Source organism: Cydia strobilella, chromosome 17 (genome assembly GCF_947568885.1).
Source record: "Cydia strobilella chromosome 17, ilCydStro3.1, whole genome shotgun sequence".
Classification (NCBI taxonomy): domain Eukaryota; kingdom Metazoa; phylum Arthropoda; class Insecta; order Lepidoptera; family Tortricidae; genus Cydia; species Cydia strobilella.
Window position 1 is genome coordinate 8,978,748 of NC_086057.1, and position 23,719 is coordinate 9,002,466.

The 23,719-nt window shown below is 39.4% G+C and overlaps 1 protein-coding gene across 1 annotated transcript in view; it reads right to left on the reverse strand.

Annotated features, from left to right (window-relative positions):
- The window catches only part of LOC134748980 (chondroitin sulfate synthase 1), a 74,265-nt gene extending 50,754 nt beyond the window's left edge, over positions 1 to 23,511 (reverse strand). The window contains exon 1 of the mRNA XM_063683852.1: positions 22,330 to 23,511. Within this exon, the coding sequence (XP_063539922.1) occupies positions 22,330 to 23,088 (759 nt within the window). The 5' untranslated portion in view covers positions 23,089 to 23,511. The remainder of the gene's footprint in view (positions 1 to 22,329) is intronic.
- Between the last annotated feature and the right edge of the window lie 208 nt (positions 23,512 to 23,719).

The window sequence follows — 23,719 nt, forward strand, 5'->3', positions numbered from 1 at the left end:
CCAAATAATAAAGAAAAAGATTGATGCCCTCTAGCTAGAAATATATTCACAGACTATATACCTACCACTATATGCAAACCGGTTTTTAATTGTATGAAAAAACCGGTTATTAACTGAAATTTCATACAAATACAAAAACCGGTTTGCATTCCCTAATAGTTAATAGTTACTTCAAAGTTTATTTATGAAGTTTGTTCATTACAAATGCATTATATTGTATTCACATTTAGTTTTGTAGCAATCACGCAAGCTGACAAAGTGAATACTTAGAAAAACAAAAAATGCAGAACCGAACATGCGAAAATACGGCAGCGCTTTCAACTTCAACTCCTTCTTTTTTTTTTTCTCCTCAAGTCTTTTGAGCCGGATCATTCACTCTGCCGTAAATATTCGTTATTATTATATTTTCCTTCGTATGATGCAGAGCCATATTATATTCTCGTTTATTATGGTGTATAACTACAGCAACTTACGCGTGATATACAGTCGTATGTAATTTATCTGTCTTTTATCGAAACTCTTCACCCCTCTTCGATGTTGATTCTTTGAAAGCAAATCACATGATAGGCCGGCTGAACCGGTTTCAAGAGACGCCAATTTCAGTTTTCGAGTAGACCTGTTTCGAATTCTGTGCGAGATTCGAAACTTTATTACCTACTACCAAAGCAAACGAAATGGACCAGTTTCGCGGTGGTTATCGACATCAACATTATTTTATGTTTATAATAAAAATATCCACTTTCGAACTTATTTGCATCTTTCTTTAATAACGCATGGCTATTATAAATAATTTTATTGTTTATGAAGTTTGATAAAACTGGTCGTAAATAAAACTTGTGAATAGATATACCTTGACATTTACACGCTTATATACTGATGAGTACCGGCTTTACCTACTGTTGAGTATACACTACTTATTGGTACTTGATTATTGTTAACAAAACATACATAAATACAATAACACACTTCGTACTTCAATGAAGATTTTATTTCTGTCAAATATTAGTGAATGTAAGTTTAAGGGTAACGTATTGTTACTGACGATTTTGTGAGCTCACTTTGAAGTAAAAGTAGGTAGGTATTAGTATCTTATCTAATACATATTCCAAAGCGATAGGGCCGGTATTTCAGTAGTAGGTATTGTAGGTAGTATAGCAGTAATCACTTTATTGTACACAACACAGGTTAACAAAAGTAGTACAGTAATTGAAGTACAAATGCGAACTTGTCCCTATAAGGGATCTCTTCGAGCTAACCTTCGAGTAGAACGCGGTAGTCGCGTCACGTCAATCGGTAGATCGCGAGTTCAAATCCCGCTCGAAGAAAAAAACCTCAAATGGCACTATTGCACTGTGGTTGGAGAGCCGGCAGTAAAGTTTCGAACCAACGTGATACCGCGATGAGATGCACAATGGTTTCCCATAAAAGTGATGCTAAGTCCGAATTTGATAGTCTGCCACGGCGGAAGTGGCCGAAAGTACAAAAAAGATAGCCACTTCCGGTGCGAAAAAGGGGGGGTCATTTAACCCATCTGATACTGCAATAATAGCTATGGCATCAGTTAGAAATTTACTGGTAGATACAGAAAAGCGAAATCTGCCAGTATGATTCCTGCCGGAAGTGCTTGGCATACGCTCTCAAAGGTGACCATCGGGACACCCTCGTGAAGTTGACCACCCCATTTCGTTTGCCCGCAAATGGCATATCTATATCGTTAGTTCATCGTTAGTTCACGTTTGTTCAGTAGGTAAAATCGTTAGGACCCGATTCCAAAGTCGATTTTTTTTTTTAAAAAAAGGGGGTGGCTGTCTTCACGCTAGCCACCCCAAACCACTTTTTGTTAGTTTTTTTGGTCTAGATAGCAAGATATTCGTTAGTTCATGATTGTTCAGGCATTGGAATCGTTAGGACCCGATTCCTTCATTTTTTATTTTTTTTTAAAGTGGGGTGGCTGTCTTCACGCTAACCACCCCACCCAGAAATCAGTCAAACTAACCATGTGAATCCATCGGGCGACGTTAGTTCACGTTTGTTCAGGCATTAAAATCGTTAGGATCTCAATAGATTTGCTATAAAAAAATAAAATCAAAAAATTCATATTGGCCGGCCGAGATAGTTCAGCAGGGGGGGCGTAACAAGCAATCGACACAGATACTAACGATTCTATGCCCTAAATAAGCATCTATAGACGATATATAACCGATACAGTACGGTAACTTGCGGGTATTCAGAACAGATTAAAAGATTTTCGTGGTTTTATATTTTTTTTATTCTATGGTGGTGGCTGTCTTCACGCTAGCCACCCCAAACCACTTTTTGTTAGTTTTTTTGGTCTAGATAGCAAGATATTCGTTAGTTCATGATTGTTCAGGCATTGGAATCGTTAGGACCCGATTCCTTCATTTTTTTATTTTTTTTCAAAGTGGGGTGGCTGTCTTCACGTTAACCACCCCACCCAGAAATCAGTCAAACTAACCATGTGAATCCATCGGGCGACGTTAGTTCACGTTTGTTCAGGCATTAAAATCGTTAGGATCTCAATAGATTTGCTATAAAAAAATAAAATCAAAAAATTCATATTGGCCGGCCGAGATAGTTCAGCAGGGGGGGCGTAACAAGCAATCGACACAGATACTAACGATTCTATGCCCTAAATAAGCATCTATAGACGATATATAACCGATACAGTACGGTAACTTGCGGGTATTCAGAACAGATTAAAAGATTTTCGTGGTTTTATACATTTTTTATTCTATGGTGGTGGCTGACTTCACGCTAGCCACCCCAAACCATTTATTGTTAGTTTTTTTGGTCTAGATAGCAAGATATTCGTTAGTTCATGATTGTTCAGGCATTGGTAGCGTTAGGACCCGATTCCTTCATTTTTTTATTTTTTTTCAAAGTGGGGTGGCTGTCTTCACGTTAACCACCCCACCCAGAAATCAGTCAAACTAACCATGTGAATCCATCGGGCGACGTTAGTTCACGTTTGTTCAGGCATTAAAATCGTTAGGATCTCAATAGATTTGCTATAAAAAAATAAAATCAAAAAATTCATATTGGCCGGCCGAGATAGTTCAGCAGGGGGGGGCGTAACAAGCAATCGACACAGATACTAACGATTCTATGCCCTAAATAAGCATCTATAGACGATATATAACCGATACAGTACGGTAACTTGCGGGTATTCAGAACAGATTAAAAGATTTTCGTGGTTTTATATTTTTTTTAATTCTATGGTGGTGGCTGTCTTCACGCTAGCCACCCCAAACCATTTATTGTTAGTTTTTTGGTCTAGATAGCAAGATAGCCACCCCTGTCTTCACGCTAACCACCCCACCCCGAAATCAGTCAAACTAACTATGTGAATCCATCGGGCGACGTTAGTTCACGTTTGTTCAGGCATTAAAATCGTTAGGATCTCAATATATTTGCTATAAAAAAATAAAATCGGAAAATTCATATTGGCCAGCCGAGATAGTTCAGCCGGCGGGCGTAACAAGCAATCGACACAGAAACTAATGATTCTATGCCCTAAATAAGCATCTATAGACGATATATATATAACCGATACAGTGCGGTAACTTGCGGGTATTCGAAACAGATTAAAAGATTTTCGTGGTTTTATATTTTTTTTATTCTATGGTGGTGGCTGACTTCACGCTAGCCACCCCAAACCACTTATTGTTTGTGTTTTTGGTCTAGACAGCAAGATATTCGTTAGTTCATGATTGTTCAGGCATTGGAATCGTTAGGACCCGATTCCTTCATTTTTTTTAAAAAAGTGGGGTGGCTGTCTTCACGCTAACCACCCCACCCCGAAATCAGTCAAAATAACCATGTGAATCCATCGGGCGACGTTAGTTCACGTTTGTTCAGGCATTAAAATCGTTACGATCTCAATAGATTTGCTATAAAAAAATAAAATCAAAAAATTCATATTGGCCGGCCGAGATAGTTCAGCCGGCGGGCGTAACAAGCAATCGACACAGAAACTAATGATTCTATGCCCTAAATAAGCATCTATAGACGATATATATAACCGATACAGTGCGGTAACTTGCGGGTATTCGAAACAGATTAAAAGATTTTCGTGGTTTTATATATTTTTTAATTCTATGGTGGTGGCTGACTTCACGCTAGCCACCCCAAACCACTTATTGTTTGTGTTTTTGGTCTAGACAGCAAGATATTCGTTAGTTCATGATTGTTCAGGCATTGGAATCGTTAGGACCCGATTCCTTCATTTTTTTTTAAAAAGTGGGGTGGCTGTCTTCACGCTAACCACCCCACCCCGAAATCAGTCAAAATAACCATGTGAATCCATCGGGCTACGTTAGTTCACGTTTGTTCAGACATTAAAATCGTTAGGATCTCAATAGATAAAAAAATAAAATCGAAAAATTCATATTGGCCGGCCGAGATAGTTCAGTAGGGAGGGTGTAACAAGCAATCGACACAGATACTAACGATCTAAGCCCTACATAAGCATCTATAGACGATATAACACCGACACAGTACGGTAATTTGGCGGCATTAAATAAGGTTAGACAGGCAATAATAAAATGCAAAAACTTTCTTATGCTCCTAAGTCGACGGCTGAAAAAAATACTCAGAATCGAGTCCATACGATGCCACTTGCAGAATAATATCAGCCGACCATGCTGATTCAAGATAGGTAGGTCATTTGCGGGTGATCAAAGCAGATTTTGCGGAAAAAAATAAAACTTGAAAATTTGAATAACCCAACTTATGCTCCTAAGTCGACGGTTGAAAAAAATACTCGGAATCGGGTCCTTACGATGCCCCTTACAGAATAACATCAGCAGACCATGCTGATTCAAGATAGGTAGGTCATTTGCGGGCGATCAAAGCAGGTTTTGCGGAAAAAATAAAATTTGAAAATTATAATAACCCAACTTATGCTCCTAAGTCAACGGCTGAAAAAAATACTCAGAATCGGGTCCTTACGATGCCACTGGCAGAATAACATCAGCAGACCATGCTGATTCAAGATAGGTAGGTCATTTGCGGGCGATCAAAGCAGATTTTGCGCAAAAAAAAACTTGAACATTTGAATAACCCAACTTATGCTCCTAAGTCAACGGCTGAAAACAATACTCAGAATCGGGTCCTTACGATGCTACTTGCAGAATAACATCAGCCGACCATGCTGATTCAAGATAGGTAGGTCATTTGCGGGCGATCAAAGCATATTTTCCGGGAAAAAAAAAACTTAAATACTCGTATTTTAATAACCCAACTTATGCTCCTAAGTCGACGGCTGAAAAAAATACTCAGAATCGGGTCCTTACGATGCCACTTGCAGAATAACATCAGCAGACCATGCTGATTCAAGATAGGTATGTCATTTGCGGGCGATCAAAACAAATTTGCGGAAAAAAATAAAATTTGAAAATTTTAATAACCCAACTTATGCTCCTAAGTCGGCGGCCGAAAAAAATACTCAGAATCGGGTCCTTACGATGCCACTTGCAGAATAACATCAGCAGCCCATGCTCCTAAGGACTCCGTACATTATAAAACTTATCGGCAATCTGATCTGGGGGCACGGCAGTGCCCCCGCCAAGTCGAGCAAAACAAAGAAGCACGGCCGTACCATCCTTTTCTCGAAGCCATTCAGGCCATTTTCAACGTCCTGTAATTTTGTGCTGGCTAAAGCTAGAGCCCTGAATTTTATATGGCTTACATATATTCCCAAGAACATTCAATTTGAACTTGTAGTTTAAGAATTATTGCACGTCAAAGTTCCTTATTTTTGTCACTGACACACTCACTCACTGATCATCATAATTCTAAGGTACTTCTAGCCAACCAACACGCTTCAAATTTTAAACATAAGTAGTTTTTAGCTTAACAAGCCATAAAAAACCTAAGAATATAGCAATATCAGTCTCGTTTTAAATATTTAGGAACTGCATAAGTAAGTTTGTATTCCCATATGAATATATTCTATTAAAAAGTTACTTTTGCAGTTCCAACAAATAGTAGGTAAAGGTCTAAGATGTACGATGTGTGTATAAAGATGTGTATAGTATGAGCAGGGGGGTGTCACTGCGCAGTTTAGGTATATTTGGCCGGCGCTCGGCTCGCACGATAATGGTGTCACGTGGCGCTCGCGCAAAATTGAAAATACGCAATGGCTTCGAAACCTAAATCGCGATCTAATCTGTATAAAAGATAATGTTCTGTTTACGGATGTCTGAATAAACGGAAGAACAAGGAAGCAGAAATTTTTTTTTTAATTCCGGACTATATTGACCGACATATTTTCAAAGGAATAAGTACTTCTGTGGCATACCTACTTCCGTGAGAATCAGACATACTATCTCCGGCTAAAAATTGTATGTTTACAGAATCTACGTTTGTAATTCCTACATATTTATCTTAAAAATAATAAATCAGTAGGTATAGGTGCAGAAACTTGTCAAGTGACAACCCCGTGCCGACACTCGCAGCTCGGTCATAAAACTGCGGCGCGCAAAGAATATTCACGGTTCGTGCGCGGTTATAAGTTTCAATTTTGCTTGCAGGCGGCGAGTGTAGGTATAATTTTATACCTAAATCTGGCTTTTGTGAAGAAGTGAATTTTCTGTATGGTAGTACTATTAGTTATTCTGTGGTATGAGTATGGTATGGCTATGAGTATGGTAAGAATATGAATATGGTATAGGTTCATACCATACATATGGCACTAGTGTGCGGGTATGGTGTGGGATGGGGACTTGGGTATGAGTATTGGATGAATACAAGTATAGCTTGGTATGACCATGAGTATTGTACAGGTATGAGTACGAGTACGAGTAACAGGTATAGTGTGAGACGGGTATGAGTATGAGCTTTCAGAAAAGTGGTAGCTGACGTACAAGAAGTAGTACCCGAAAAGACGGACTGCCTACAAAAAGAGATGAGATCCCAAAACTTCTACAACAAAAAAGTTTAGAGATGTAATATGATACCAAGTCTGTTATTTTAGTCAGTGCCGGGGGGTGTTAAAACCGCATCAACATTAGATAACTTTAATTTTTAATACATATAATGACTTGGCAATCGCACAATATAATGCTTTACTCGTACCGTACTCCTATAGTATTTTATACAATCGTGATATAATAGAGAGCTTTTCAGTCGAGTACCGTGTTTAAGCAACGAAGCTTGCTGAGTTGCTTAAGGTACGAGATTGAAAAGCTTGATTATATCACTATTGTATACAATACTTTTTTCTACGAGACAAAAAAATAATACTTACATCGATTAAGCCCGCACACGTTTCGCAAAATTTTCCGTACGGAATCACGTACAAGCGAGACAGCACTATGCATTTGTTTCCACCTGTCATTCGGTTTCCGTATGGACTGACAGGTGCAAGCGAGACAGCGCTTTGCATTTGTAGAGCGTCGTCTCGTTCCCACCTGTCATTCCGTATGGAAACCGAATGAAAATTCCGAACGTCTGCGGTAAGGCTGGCCTCAGACGTTCGGTTTCCTGATCAGGAATCCGAATGAGGGCTATCGTTTTTTTTCACCAGTTGGCGCCTCTGTTGATGGTGGTCCAAAAGACTAAAGAACAGCTGTAAGTCATAAATAAATAAATAAATATTATAGGACATTCTTACACAGATTGACTAAAGTCCCACGGTAAGCCCAAGGAGGCTTGTGTTATGGGTACTCAGACAACGATATATATAATATATAAATACTTAAAAAACACCTATGACTCAGGAACAAATATCTGTGCTCATCACACAAATAAATGCCATTACCGGGATTCGAACCCAGGACCATCGGCTTCACAGGCAGGGTCACTACCCACTAGGCCAGACCGGTCGTCAAAACGGGTGTCATTGAAGTGACAAGTGACATTTGACATTTCGAACTTGGCGAAGACCACCATCCACACTAGCGCCCCTAGCGGCGAATTCATACGCGTTAGCCCTCATTGGGAATACAGATTCGGAATTTTGTAACCATAGCGCACACATTCGATTATTTGCGTTAGGTCTCATTCTCACGAGCGCTTTTTCAACGCGCGTTAAAAAAGCGTTTGAATGACACTAATGGAAACATGTGTATTTATTCACACGATAGCGGTAGCGCGTTTTATGAAGCGTTGTTGGATTTCAACTTTAAGCCTTGGTAGTTAAATCGAATTTAGCGTGCGGGCAATTTCAAGCGTTTGTTTAACGCGCGTTGAAAAAGCCCTCGTGTGATGGGGCCTTAGGCCAGGATTACACTTGTAAGTTTTACTTACGTAAGTAGGGACAAAGCTATTTGCTAGAATGAGATAACGATATTCATATCTCATTCTGTAGTATAGCTGTGCCCCTACTTACGTAAGTAAAACTTACAAGTGTAATCCTGGCCTCAGGGCAAACATACGGAATTTTCGATCGGTTTCCGTACGGAATGACAGTTGCAAGCCATTATGCATGTGTATAGCGACGTCCCGTTCACACCTGTCATTCCGTACGGAAACCGAATATTCTGTCCGTGTGCGGCGAGTCAAATAAAATATACGTAGGCACTAGCTGTATTCGGGATGACGTCATTCGGTTTTTACCCGACTGCCAAAGGAGGAGGGTAATGTTTTTCGAGTGTATGTAAGTATGTATGTATGTATGCCTGTTTCTTAGTGGCCTCCTGTAGCCTAAACGGCTTGATGGATTTTGATGTATGAGGTATCGTTAGATTCGTCTTGATCACGGGAGTGTCATAGGATACATTTTATCCCGAAAGTCCTACTAGTAGGAGATACGGCTTATATGGTCGACCTTCACCCATACGTCTGACGGATGAAACTTATATTTTATGAAAGAAAATATGTTCCTGAACATAAATAAATAGGGTTGCCTAAAGAAATATGGTCAAGGCTATTTTAAATAAATTTTTGAAAATATATTTTTTTCTTTAAATTTCACCGATTTGTCTGACGAACAAAATAAGTTCCAATGGAAAGTATACAACTTGTACAACATGAATAAATTAGGTTGCCTATGTTTTTCCGGTCACTATTATGAGGTTGCCGTGTTTAAACGGGTGAGTTAAAATCGATAATTGCACCCATCTGTCTGACGCTTGAATTGTATATCAAAATAATGGTAATTTTATTGCGAATACAATGGTATAGGGTTGCCTGCAAAAATCCGGCCACAAATAAGGGTTGCCAGGCTTTAAAAGAAAATAAGAAGGTTATAAGTTGCTGATTAGCGAACTAGACTCCACACTCGCGTTCGCGGCTTCGCGCCCCGATTCCCGCACGAGTGTGGAGGGGGCTTAGTATATAAGTGGATCAGTCATGGATTCTCTTTGCTCGTACAAGACAGTCTTAAGCCACTCGTGTGTGGAGGGGGCTTTATACATGTGCGGTGGGGGGAATGGACCGAACGGGACAGTCTTATACTAGAAGACGCTTTCTCTGCTACACCTACTGAAAGATACTTGAAGATACATGTATATTTCAGTAGGAGTATGGTGCACATAGTATGGTTTATGGTGGGTAACAAATAAAGCCCATCACAGATACGGCATCTGCCGATATCTTTTAAGATCCCTCCACACTCGTGGGCGAATCGCGGAGCGAAGCCACGAACGCGAGAGTGGAGTCGAGTTCGCTGATCTGCGAAATCGACCACACTCGCGTTCGCGGCTTCGCTCCGCGAGGCATCTGCAGATGAATTGCGATGTATCGGTCTGTATATTTCGTTTCTCTCACAATTTGCAGTGTTGCTTCCCAGCGAGATCTTGGTGTCGTTATAGCTGATAACTTAACATTGGGAGGAACACATTTTGGGTTTTACCAAAAAGGCTAACTCTGTTTTATATATGATTAAGAAAGCTTTCCGTTATATGGATATAGTTATTTGTTATACAAGGGTGCAAAGTTGTATTTTACCCGCGAGTGTGGAATTGATACACGAGCAAGCGAAATGATTCTATAGTTGAACCACGAGCGTAGCGAGTGGTTCTAAAATAGAATCCTGAGCGTAGCGAGTGTTTCAACACACGAGAAGTAAAATACATTTGCACCCGTGTGTAACACAAAACTTTTCCCCTCACCATAGCGAGGAAAGTACAACATCCACAGGCGTTAGATCATCTTCGTCACTGGAATCACTATTTTTTTTACGATATTATAACAAAAAACTGGAAATTCTGTATTTTACGTGAGAAGTTTGTAAGTAAAAAGTTTGTTGACAATGTTGACATTCTGACGTATGAAATGTCAATGATGCGTTTTGAAATTGCATTGACTCAACTTGTGCGTTCAGAATTATATTTAACATCATTATTAAAAAACAAACGTTTCTTATGGAACTTTAAGGTCTATGACATAAAATCATTAAATAAAGCTAAATTTGGTATTTTTTATTAGATTCTCAAACCATTTGTTTAATGATAATTAATATCAAACGAATCATTATTATGAGCGTTTTACGTTTTGTTATCTGTCAAGCTACTTAAACACGCTCCATCCAAGGTCAAATTACTTTCCCCACTAGTGGATAAAATGCGTTTTTCCCCGCTAGTTTTAAAGGATAAAAGACAACTTTCCGAGCTAGTGAGGGGAAAAGAATATTTTAATTAAACTCTATAAAACATACGTAAGATCCTTATTGGAATATGCGTTCCAAATTTGGAATCCATATTTCCGAAAGGACATCAACCTTATTGAAAGAGTCCAAAGAAGAGCAACAAAATTGGCGCCATCTCTTCGCAACCGATCTTACGAAGATAGGTTAAAGGAATTGGGCCTGACAACAGTGACAACCTTGGAGCAGCGAAGGCAACGTGGTGACTTAATAGAAACATACAAAATACTCACAGGACACTACAACGTACCCGGGTTAAGTGACATTTTCACTCGGAATATGAATGACAGACTGAGAGGACATTCTCTGAAGCTGGCACGGACGCAGAGTAGTAGCAACCCAAGACGACACTTCCTGTCTAACCGTGTAGTGAAAGTGTGGAACAGTTTGCCCGAATCCGTAATCAGTGCGCCTTCAGTGAACTCCTTTAAAAACAGACTCTACAAACATTTTACGAATGGACAAAACACAAGTGCAGGACATTGATATGCACGTATCAGCTATTTTAAGCTGCCTGTGCATTCGTATATAGTAATAATAATAATAATGTAGGTGCTAAACAGAGAGCGATATATATTTTGGTACAATTTCCAATTTTAACATATAGTTGTTCAAGCAAATCTTGTCAGTAGAAAAAGGCGCGAAATTCAAATTTTCTTTGGTACGATATCAATTTGCGCCTACATTTTTAAAATTTGCCGCCTTTTTCTACTGACAAGATTTGCTTGCAAGATTTAATTTACTTAAAGTGACAAGTGTTTATTATTCAATAATTTTATTGTAGTACTAAAAAAAATATCTAATTATGACAATAGAACATAATTAGTTATTTACCTATTTTGTTTCACTTTATTTATCATTCAATACATTTAATTTTTTTATGCCTTTAGTCCTAATCATCTGCACTTTCAATCCGGAGGTCGCGGGTTCAAACCCCGGCTCGTACCAATGAGTTTTTCAGAACTTATGTACGAAATATCATTTGATATTTACCAGTCGCTTTTCGCTGAAGGAACACATCGGGAGGAAACCGGACTAATCCTAACAAGGCCTAGTTCCCCCTCTGGGTTGGAAGGTCAGATGGCAGTCGCTTTCGTAAAAACTAGTGCCTACGTCAATTCTTAGGATTAGTTGTCAAGCGGACCCCAGGCTCCCATGAGCCGTGGCAAAATGGCGGGATAACGCGAGGAAGATGATAAGTTCTAATCATCTGCGCACCACAGTTTGCTCCTCTCTCCAATTCCCTGAAATGTTGGTGCCTTCTATACATAAAGCCCCAAGCAACTACTTTATTTGATCACTGGTTTATCCGGCACTGATAGCATACCTTTTAGATAACAACCCTCCTGCCTACTGACAATAGGAGGATATAGAATTATAAATATAGCGAAACATATAGATTTATTTATAGGTACTGAATTTACTGATCATATACACTGTCAACATAGGTTAAAAAATACAATGTACAATTTAAGATCAAAATGAACTACAACTAGTGCCAAATATGTGCGATATTACATTGACTTTTTTTTTTATACTACGTCGGTGGCAAACAAGCATACGGCCCGCCTGATGTTAAGCAGTCTCCATAGCCTATGTACGCCTGCAACTCCAGAGGAGTTACATGCGCGTTGCCGACCCTAACACTCCTCTCCCTCGAGCTCTGGCAACCTTACTCACCGGCAGGAACACAACACTATTAGTAGGGTCTAGTGTTATTTGGCTGCGGTTTTCTGTAAGGTGGAGGTACCTCCCCAGTTGGGCTCTGCTCTAGATCTGGAATGACATCCGCTGTCCTGTGCCCTACCACACAAAGCGAGATGTTATTCACAGTGCCCATAACTCTCTTTTGGACGTAGTTTAAGGACATACCCGGGTCGGAAATACTTTTGTTATGTTATAATAATTATTATAAATTGCCTATCATACTACTTAATGTCTCAATATATTTTGATAATAATCAGTACAAAATGCGTAGTGACAAGTTTTGGTGTTATTTTTTTATACTACGTCGGTGGCAAACAAGCATACGGCCCGCCTGATGGCAAGCAGTCACCGTAGCCTATGGACGCCTGCAACCTGTTTATTTCAAGACTTGGCATAGTATAGTAAAGAACAAAGAAGTTTTAACGGAAACAGCCCTTTCTTGTCACTAACAATTTTTGATTGGTGGCATAGGAAGATCAATCAGTGATGGGGTTTCAAATGATTATTCCCACTAGGTACCACCAAATTGGTAACAGTGGTAACAACAGATTTTTTTTCACCTATACCCAGTGGAGGCAACCATGAAAAATAATTTCCAGAAAAAAGCGCACTGATAATAATCATCTTGCTGGTCAGTTGCTGATAATGCAGCTTAAGATATCATGCTTAGTACAAAATACAACTACTCCGTAAGAAAACTATTTATAAGTCAAAGTCGCCTGCAGCAATACATTTAATCAGATGATGGACTGGGCTCTGGGCATGATGTATTTGACGCTATTTTTATTTTTTTATTTGAAATCATTATACAGCGTGGAAAGATAAGTCGGGCCCTGGAGGGAAACTACCTTAAATCCTTAAGCTGGCTCATTTTACTTAAAGGAGACATTCCTTTATTTTTAAAAAGAAACAAAACTGCATTCAAAGATTTTTTTAAACTCGCTTGCCTCGCACGGGACTCGAACCAACTAAAATAAAATAAAAAAACACTCCCTATTTTATTATACTAATCGATAGTATTATTATTCAGGATAAAATTTCTCTAACCAACATTTGGTCTTAAAAATAAAAATGATCGTTAAATCTAACATTAATTTTATTTTACTATCAATTTGTTACACTTAAATTATTTAACTGATAAATTGTTTGAAATGAGCCCCCTCGTTCCGGCTACACAAAATTAGTCGCCGTTGAAATTCATTTCTTGTACCCTTCAGCAAAGTTGTAGCGGAGTTTTACTCCAAGGGGGATGTAATGATAACCTCGCTACATGGATCTCTATGTATACAAAGCACAGTATAAAATAGCTATTGCACTGACCAGGAATCAACACTCGATGGGCGCACAATTCCATCTGCTCTCAATCTCATACCTCTATTCTCTTGTTATGAATGTAACCTCAACACTCTCAGGGAGATTAGAAGGGCCCCAAGTCCCGTGGCTTGTATCAGTGGATGCACGGCACAACTGAATCTCGACAAGAGAACTCATCGTGCATCCCGCATCTCATAGGTATACTCTTCTCAACCTCATCCGATGAGTACTGAGGTGGGAACCATGTGGTCCCCGACGAGCCTCCACAACAACCCCTACAGCTCATCCATCAGCCTCCATAAGAAACCTCCAGTAACTCAAACCGATAAACTCCAGCCAATTTTTTTCAGCCGTCTACTTAGGAGCATAAGTTGGGTTATTCAAATTTTCAAGTTTTATTTTTTTCCACAAAATCTGCTTTGAGCGCCCGCAAATGACCTACCTATCTTGAATCAGTATGGTCGGCTGATGTTATTCTGCAAGTGGCATCGTAAGGACCCGATTCTGAGTATTTTTTTCAACCGTCGACTTAAAAGCTTAAGTTGGGTTATTTAAATTTTCAAGTTTTATTTTTTTCCGGAAAATGTGTTTTGATCGCCCGCAAATGACCTACCTATCTTGAATCAGCATGGTCTGCTGATGTTATTCTGCAAGTGGCATCGTAAGGACCCGATTCTGAATATTTTTTTCAGCCGTCGACTTAGGAGCATAAGTTGGGTTATTCAAATACGAGTATTTGTTTTATTTTTTTCCGCAAAATCTGCATTGATCGCCCGCAAATGACCTACCTTTCTTAATTCAGCATGGTCGGCTGATATTATTCTGCAAGTGGCATCGTAAGGACCCGATTCTGAGTATTTTTTTCAGCCGTCTACTTAGGAGCATAAGTTGGGTTATTCAAATTTACAAGTTTTATTTTTTCCGCAAAATCTGCTTTGATTGCCCGCAAATGACCTACTTATCTTGAATCAGTATGGTCGGCTGATGTTATTCTGCAAGTGGCATCGTAAGGACCCGATTCTGAGTATTTTTTTCAACCGTCGACTTAAAAGCTTAATTTGGGTTATTTAAATTTTCAAGTTTTATTTTTTTCCGGAAAATGTGTTTTGATCGCCCGCGAATGACCTACCTATCTTGAATCAGCATGGTCTGCTGATGTTATTCTGCAAGTGGCATCGTAAGGACCCGATTCTGAGTATTTTTTTCAGCCGTCGACTTAGGAGCATAAGTTGGGTTATTCAAATACGAGTATTTGTTTTATTTTTTTCCGCAAAATCTGCATTGATCGCCCGCAAATGACCTACCTTTCTTAATTCAGCATGGTCGGCTGATGTTATTCTGCAAGTGGCATCGTAAAGACCCGATTCTGAGTATTTTTTTCAGCCGTCTACTTAGGAGCATAAGTTGGGTTATTCAAATTTAAAAGTTTTATTTTTTCCGCAAAATATGCTTTGATTGCCCGCAAATGACCTACCTATCTTGAATCAGCATGGTCGGCTGATGTTATTCTGCAAGTGGCATCGTAAGGACCCGATTCTGAGTATTTTTTTCAGCCGTCTACGTAGGAGCATAAGTTGGGTTATTAAAATACGAGTATTTAAGTTTTATTTTTTTCCGCAAAATCTGCATTGATCGCCCGCAAATGACCTACCTATCTTGAATCAGCATGATCTGCTCATGTTATTCTGCAAGTGGCAACGTAAGGACCCGATTCTGAGTATTTTTTTTTCAGCCGTCGACTTAAGAGCATAAGTTGGGTTATTCAAACTTTTAAGTTTTATTTTTTTCCGCAAAATCTGCTTTGATCGCCCGCAAATGACCTACCTATCTTGAATCAGCATGGTCGGCTGATGTTATTTTGCAAGTGGCTTCGTAAGGACCCGATTCTGAGTATTTTTTTCAGCCGTTGACTTAGGAGCATAAGTTGGGTTATTCAAATTTTCAAGTTTTATTTTTTTCCGCAAAATCTGCATTGATCGCCCGCAAATGACCTACCTATCTTGAATCAGCATGGTCGGTTGATGTTATTCTGCAAGTGGCATCGTAAGGACCCGATTCTTTGTATTTTTTTCAGCCGTTGACTTAGGAGCTTAAGTTGGGTTATTAAAATTTTCAATTTTTTTTTCCGAAAAATCTGCTATGATCGCCCGCAAATGACCTACCTATCTTGAATCAGCATGGTCGGTTGATGTTATTCTGCAAGTGGCATCGTAAGGACCCGATTCTGAGTATTTTTTTCAGCCGTTGACTTAGGAGCTTAAGTTGGGTTATTAAAATTTTCAATTTTTTTTTCCGCAAAACCTGCTTTGATCGCCCGCAAATGGCCTACCTATCTTGAATCAGCATGGTCGGCTGATGTTATTCTGCAAGTGGCATCGTAAGGACCCGATTCTGAGTATTTTTTCAGCCGTCGACTTAGGAGCATAAGTTGAGTTATTCAAATTTTCAAGTTTTATTTTTTCCGCAAAATCTACTATGATCGCCCGCAAATGACCTACCTATCTTGAATCAGCATGGTCGGCTGATGTTATTCTGCAAGTGACATCGTAAGGACCCGATTCTGAGTATTTTTTTCAGCCGTCGACTTAGGAGCATAAGTTGGGTTATTAAAATTTTCAAGTTTTTTTTTCGGCAAATTTGTTTTGATCGCCCGCAAATGACCTACCTATCGTGAATTAGCATAGTCTGATGATGTTATTCTGCAAGTGGCATCGTAAGGACCCGATTCTGAGTATTTTTTTCAGCCGTCGACTTAGGAGCATAAGTTAAAGTTTTTGCATTTTATTATTGCCTGTCTAACCTTATTTAATGCCGCCAAATTACTGTACTGTGTCGGTGTTATATCGGGCTTATGTAGGGCTTAGAATCGTTAGTATCTGTGTCGATTGCTTGTTACACCCTCCCTACTGAACTATCTCGGCCGGGAAATATGAATTTCTTGATTTTATGTTTTTATCTATTGAGATCCTAACGATTTTAATGTCTGAACAAACGTGAACTAACGTCGCCCGATGGATTCACATAGTTAGTTTGACTGATTTCGGGGTGGGGTGGTTAGCGTGAAGACAGCCACCCCACTTTAAAAAAAAATGAAGGAATCGGGTCCTAACGATTTCAATGCTTGAACAATCATGAACTAACGAATATCTTGCTATCTAGACCAAAAAAACTAACAATAAATGGTTTGGGGTGGCTAGCGTGAAGTCAGCCACCACCATAGAATAAAAAATGTATAAAACCACGAAAATCTTTTAATCTGTTTTGAATACCCGCAAGTTACCGTACTGTATCGGTTGTATATCGTCTATAGATGCTTATTTAGGGCATAGAATCGTTAGTATGTGTCGATTGCTTGTTACGCCCCCCCTGCTGAACTATCTCGGCCGGCCAATATGAATTTTTTGATTTTATTTTTTTATAGCAAATCTATTGAGATCCTAACGATTTTAATGCCTGAACAAACGTGAACTAACGTCGCCCGATGGATTCACATGGTTAGTTTGACTGATTTCTGGGTGGGGTGGTTAGCGTGAAGACAGCCACCCCACTTTAAAAAAAACAAAAAAAATGAAGGAATCGGGTCCTAACGATTCCAATGCCTGAACAATCATGAACTAACGAATATCTTGCTATCTAGACCAAAAAAACTAACAAAAAGTGGTTTGGGGTGGCTAGCGTGAAGACAGCCACCACCATAGAATTAAAAAAATATAAAACCACGAAAATCTTTTAATCTGTTCTGAATACCCGCAAGTTACCGTACTGTATCGGTTATATATCGTCTATAGATGCTTATTTAGGGCATAGAATCGTTAGTATCTGTGTCGATTGCTTGTTACGCCCCCCCTGCTGAACTATCTCGGCCGGCCAATATGAATTTTTTGATTTTATTTTTTTATAGCAAATCTATTGAGATCCTAACGATTTTAATGCCTGAACAAACGTGAACTAACGTCGCCCGATGGATTCACATGGTTAGTTTGACTGATTTCTGGGTGGGGTGGTTAGCGTGAAGACAGCCACCCCACTTTAAAAAAAACAAAAAAAATGAAGGAATCGGGTCCTAACGATTCCAATGCCTGAACAATCATGAACTAACGAATATCTTGCTATCTAGACCAAAAAAACTAACAAAAAGTGGTTTGGGGTGGCTAGCGTGAAGACAGCCACCACCATAGAATTAAAAAAATATAAAACCACGAAAATCTTTTAATCTGTTCTGAATACCCGCAAGTTACCGTACTGTATCGGTTATATATCGTCTATAGATGCTTATTTAGGGCATAGAATCGTTAGTATCTGTGTCGATTGCTTGTTACGCCCCCCCTGCTGAACTATCTCGGCCGGCCAATATGAATTTTTTGATTTTATTTTTTTATAGCAAATCTATTGAGATCCTAACGATTTTAATGCCTGAACAAACGTGAACTAACGTCGCCCGATGGATTCACATGGTTAGTTTGACTGATTTCTGGGTGGGGTGGTTAGCGTGAAGACAGCCACCCCACTTTAAAAAAAATAAAAAAATGAAGGAATCGGGTCCTAACGATTCCAATGCCTGAACAATCATGAACTAACGAATATCTTGCTATCTAGACCAAAAAAACTAACAAAAAGTGGTTTGGGGTGGCTAGCGTGAAGACAGCCACCCCCTTTTATTTTTTTAAAAAATCGATTTTGGAATCGGGTCCTAACGATTTTACCTACTGAACAAACGTGAACTAACGATGAACTAACGATATAGATATGCCATTTGCGGGCAAACGAAATGGGGTGGTCAACTTCACGAGCATCATCGGGACCCCTAAATTAACCCATCTGATACCAGCATGAAACCAATTCCAGTCGGTAGATATGAACCTTCTATTCAGGAATATATAAGTCTGCCAGGGCGTTTTCAGCCGAAACACCTTGACATACGAGATTTTGTGGCGCAACATCCGTGGTACCCGTATTTCGGAATTGTACATATTACGGACATTTCAAATACTGCAGGCTTATTAATTTATTACTCTATGCTTATATTTGTATATGATTACGTTATTAATAACATATATTTCAAATTTATTGATATACACAATATAATTTGGGCATTAATTTAATACCTGCTTACGGCTTTGTACTTCTTTGTTTGCCTTATAAAGGCGCTAACAAATTAGCTACCGATATCTTTACAGTTGATAGTACTCGGCTCCTGAAGTATATGTAAGTATGAAACATTATAGGTTTTATGATGTTATTTTGAGAAAATTGGAAAACAAATTTGCTTTGTAAAAAAACTCTGTTAATGAGATAATTAAATGAGACCTCATTGAACAGATTCTAAAACCTCTTTTAAATATAAAACGTAACTGGCCACTTCACGTTGATTAATCAAATGACACGTTGACAATGACAAACAAGCAGTTAAATACATGATGATTATTTTTTAGATATAATTATAGTTTATTTATTTTGTTCGGTAAACAAAATAAAAATTATGAGAAAATTTATTAATTTCTGTTGAAAGTTAATTGTTCTAGTGTAAAGTACCATCTCGTAAAATTTCTGTAGCTAATTTGTTAGCACCTTATATATAAATAATAAAATAATTTTAAATTACAATATCCTTTATTTACCAAAATGAACAAAATTATTATTATTACATACTTATTGTAAACGGGTGTGAAAAGACAGGATTTTCAACGTCAAGGACGATTTTTACCAATAATCCAAATATGAGCATTTTACATCATTTTTAGGGTTCCGTACCCAAAGGGTAAAGACGGGACCCTATTACTAAGACTCCGCTGTCCGTCTGTCCGTCCGTTCCGTCTGTCACCAGGCTGTATCTCATGAACCGTGATAGCTAGACAGTTGAAATTTTCACAGATGATGTATTTCTGTTGTTATTTATAAATATTGGGAGTATTATGGGTACTAGGCGAGGATATACATACATACTTATATAGATAAATATATACTTAAATACATAGATAACAACCATGACTCAGGAATAAATATATGTTTTCATCACACAAATATATATGCCCTTATCGGAATTCGAACCCAAGACCATCGGCTTTGCAGGCAGTAAGTAGGCCAGACCGGTCGTCAATAGATTAGTTATCTCAATTTGTAGTGTTATAAAACAACACCCTGAATATTAAACTACGTCATTTTTGCGTCAACGTCAAGAAATGTAGGGGAGAGGTGGGAATGACGGTATACTTAATGTTTCAAGTCCAATAAAACTAAAAATGCTATTCTTTTTAAGTTTTTGTTATTTTTATTATTATCTTTGGTAATCAGTCTTTCATAATCAACACTTACTAGGAACTCTCTAGTTAGATAATTAAATTAAAAATAAATTTAAATGGCCAAAAGTGCCTACTCTCCATCTTGCCCCCCAGGTATGGTAAGATGGGGAAACCCCTACCGGACAAGATAAGAATGATTCATAGAAATATTATATTTAGGGCCTAAACAAAACTTCAATTTTTGGATATTGGGTCCATCGTCTAATACCTTCTCACGAACTGTTTTACTTTTATTTCTTAAGTCGTCTGAGAGACAGAAAATCTGTTTACAGCTAACATGTACCCCATCTTCCCTTTATAACAGCATCCACCGCTTTTTTATTGGCCTCTAACCACTCTCCTCTATTTGACTTTCTTTTATACTTTTTCACCGTTCTACAAGTGAAGAATAAATAAATTCAAATCCGCAATTCTTCATCAGTTTATCACTTTAAAACTACGGCCGTCAACCCTATCTTGCCCCATGTGCCTAATGAAATTCGAAAGTAGAAAAAAAACCGTACTTGAAACCAAACAAGTCCTTAGCTGTTGGCGTGATTGCTGGGCCATAGGAATAAATTAACAGTATATATGTGCTGGTGATAATAAGGAAACAAACGCAAACCAAATAAAACACAAAAACCGGCCAAGTGCGAGTCGCGTTCCATACCATAATACCATTACGCAAAAAACGGCAAAAAGTCATGTTTGTTGTATGGGAACCCCACTTAAATATTTATTTTATTATGTTTTTAGAATCATTTATGCATCAATTGTGCATTACAGGTAATGAATACAGGTGTTATAAACAATTAGTTATAGTTTGTTGTTATAGCGGCAACAGAAATACATCATCTGTGAAAATGTCATCTGTCTAGCTATCACGGTTGATGAGATACAGGCTGGTGACAGACGGACAGACAGACAGACAGACAGACAGCGGAGTCTTAGTTATAGGGTCCCGTTTTTACCCTTTGGGTAAGGAACCCTAGAAATAACAAGGAATATGGCAAAAACAGTTTTGTTGCAAATAAATAATTAACGACACCATTTGTCTAGCCGGTCACTGTGCGAACTGATTGCCATGATGGCGACGCATCGTCATGCACTAACGGGATTCTGATGGTTGGTCAGTCGTGTCGCCATATAAAGCCGCTACCCCGTCTTACTCGTCTTGCCCCTCTCTCCCCTACATAAGATAGTGATTAGACACACCAAATAGGTGAAAAAACGCCTCAAGCGTAAAAGAAACCACCAAAAATCATTTTATGTCGCATTTCAAGCCTGATTTAGTTATGAATACTAATACCCCCTTATTCGTAAAACTTTACGAGCCTTAATTAGTTAAATTATGTTTTATCCTTTTCTTACAAATACATAAGTCAAAATGACAGACAAAGACAAACGTTTCATATAGCTAATTCAATGACTATCAATCATATTAATCACATTATTTAATTTATTTTAACTTAATTTATTATAAATATATGTTATTAATAACTTAATAATATACAAATATAAGCATAGAGTAATAAATTAATAAGCCTGTAGTATTTGAAATGTCCGTAATATGTACAATTCCGAAATACGGGTACCACGGATGTTGCGCCACAAAATCTCGTATGTCAAGGTGTTTCGGCTGAAAACGCCCTGGCAGACTTATATATTCCTGAATAGAAGGTTCATATCTACCGACTGGAATTGGTTTCATGCTGGTATCAGATGGGTTAATTTAGGGGTCCCGATGGTCACCTTTGAGAGCGTATGCCAAGCACTTCCGGCAGGAATCATACTGGCAGATTTCGCTTTTCTGTATCTACCAGTAAATTTCTAACTGATGCCATAGCTATTATTGCGGTATCAGATGGGTTAAATGACCCCCCCTTTTTCGCACCGGAAGTGGCTATCTTTTTTGTACTTTCGGCCACTTCCGCCGTGGCAGACTATCAAATTCGGACTTAGCATCACTTTTATGGGAAACCATTGTGCATCTCATCGCGGTATCACGTTGGTTCGAAACTTTACTGCCGGCTCTTCTACCACTGGCAATAGTTACTTAATTGCAGCTGAACACCAATTGTTGGTGCCCTGTTCATTTAAAACACGATGCTCAGTAAAAACGTGATGACCTAGAGGCACCTATGTATATATATATTGTACTTACTTCAGAGTTTTAAGAATTTTAAAACAATTACTAGTTGGAGGTAGGTATGGCATCGATGATTGCAAACGGTGAATATTCGAATGGATACCTACCTATTATGCTCAGCCGTCGGAAATGTGCACCAAGAAATTAAGCATTCAATTTGTCAAACAAAACAATGCTCGTCGTAAACCCGTTACTCATGCGTCATTGCCTCACGTCGCCAAATCAAGTTATGATTATTGCCTATTATAGCTAACTAACGTCTATTTACTTACGTCATAGCTCCACGTGCATGACACCCCGGCGAACTTAGCCACGCACCGTCCCAGCTCCACATCCTCGTGCGTCGTGTACAGGTGCTTCAAACAGTACTTCACATGAGGAGCCACCCTCCTCAATGTCTCCCTCGACATCATCACTCCCGGCCCACCCATACAAAAATTCTCATTATAATCCAAAGCCAAAGCGTCACGCTCATCGTTAGTTCCTCTTCCCGCCTGACCGATGAACTGTGGCTTCCTACTGTCCACCGAACGCAAAAATTCACCCAACTTATCACCTCTCACGTAAATGTCATCGTCCGCGCGCATAAACCACTCAAACCTATCACCGTACTTCTCGTACATGTATAACAACATGAGGAACGACTTCTTCTGTGGCGGATAGCTGTCGTCCACATTCCGCAGCGGCACCAGCGGGAGCCCCGGGGCTCGAGACACCTCTGAACTGAAAAACGCTATCCGACCGGGCAAGTCCTGTGCCCACGTTTCCATTACAGCCTTCGCTCTAGAATTCAAATACTGCTCGGCAGTCATCACTCCCACGAACACTAAACTCCTATTGGAGTTCTGTATAGTCTCTTCCGGGCTTAAATCTATCAACGCCAGCGGGTCCGGCGATATAAGTTTTGCTGCTTCACATGCTTCTATAGAGGTCCTCGAGGACGGCTTTAAGCAGAGCTTGAGGAAGACCCCGAGGGTGACGCCGGCGATGACGCCAGCCACCAGATGCATCCACTTACTCCTGCGGGGCATCTCGATGACACTGCGGGATCAGTAGCTGCCTGTTACCCGGCGTCGACATGTGCGCATTCCAGGAATAGCCCTTTTATCCCTTTTTTGTAGGCGGGATACATTAGCAGGCGGCTTTTTTGTTCGGTTTTCGCTCCCATCGGCGGGGAGCGATCACATGGTCGGCGAGCGCTCTCGTAACATGGATGTTGTCTCAGTATCGGCCGAATATCGGATTCGCAGATTTTATCGGCGACGCGGCGAGGCGCAGCGAGCAGCGTAACGCGAGACGATCATGTTGGGTACAAGTTCCGATAGCGGAGCGCTACGGGCATGCGGCTCGAGCGCGGGCCGACGGCAGACTGGCCTGCTTGTAACCTGCAACTTTCTGTCTCCGTCGCCTTCGCACACCCGGTGTTATCTATCCGTGTACTCGTTCTTTAAACTTTAAAAGTAGCGCCAGACTATGCATATTGCCGGCATCGGGGCAATCCGGACAGCTGGATTGTTGACAATGTTGACGTCCATTTGACGTCACGAATGCTGCGACACATTCCGAAAGCGTATCGTTTATATACAGGTCAAGTTCGAATGTAGAATAAAAACTTTTTTCAAAAAATTTACCACGCGATTGTATCGGTACATTCTGGCAAGC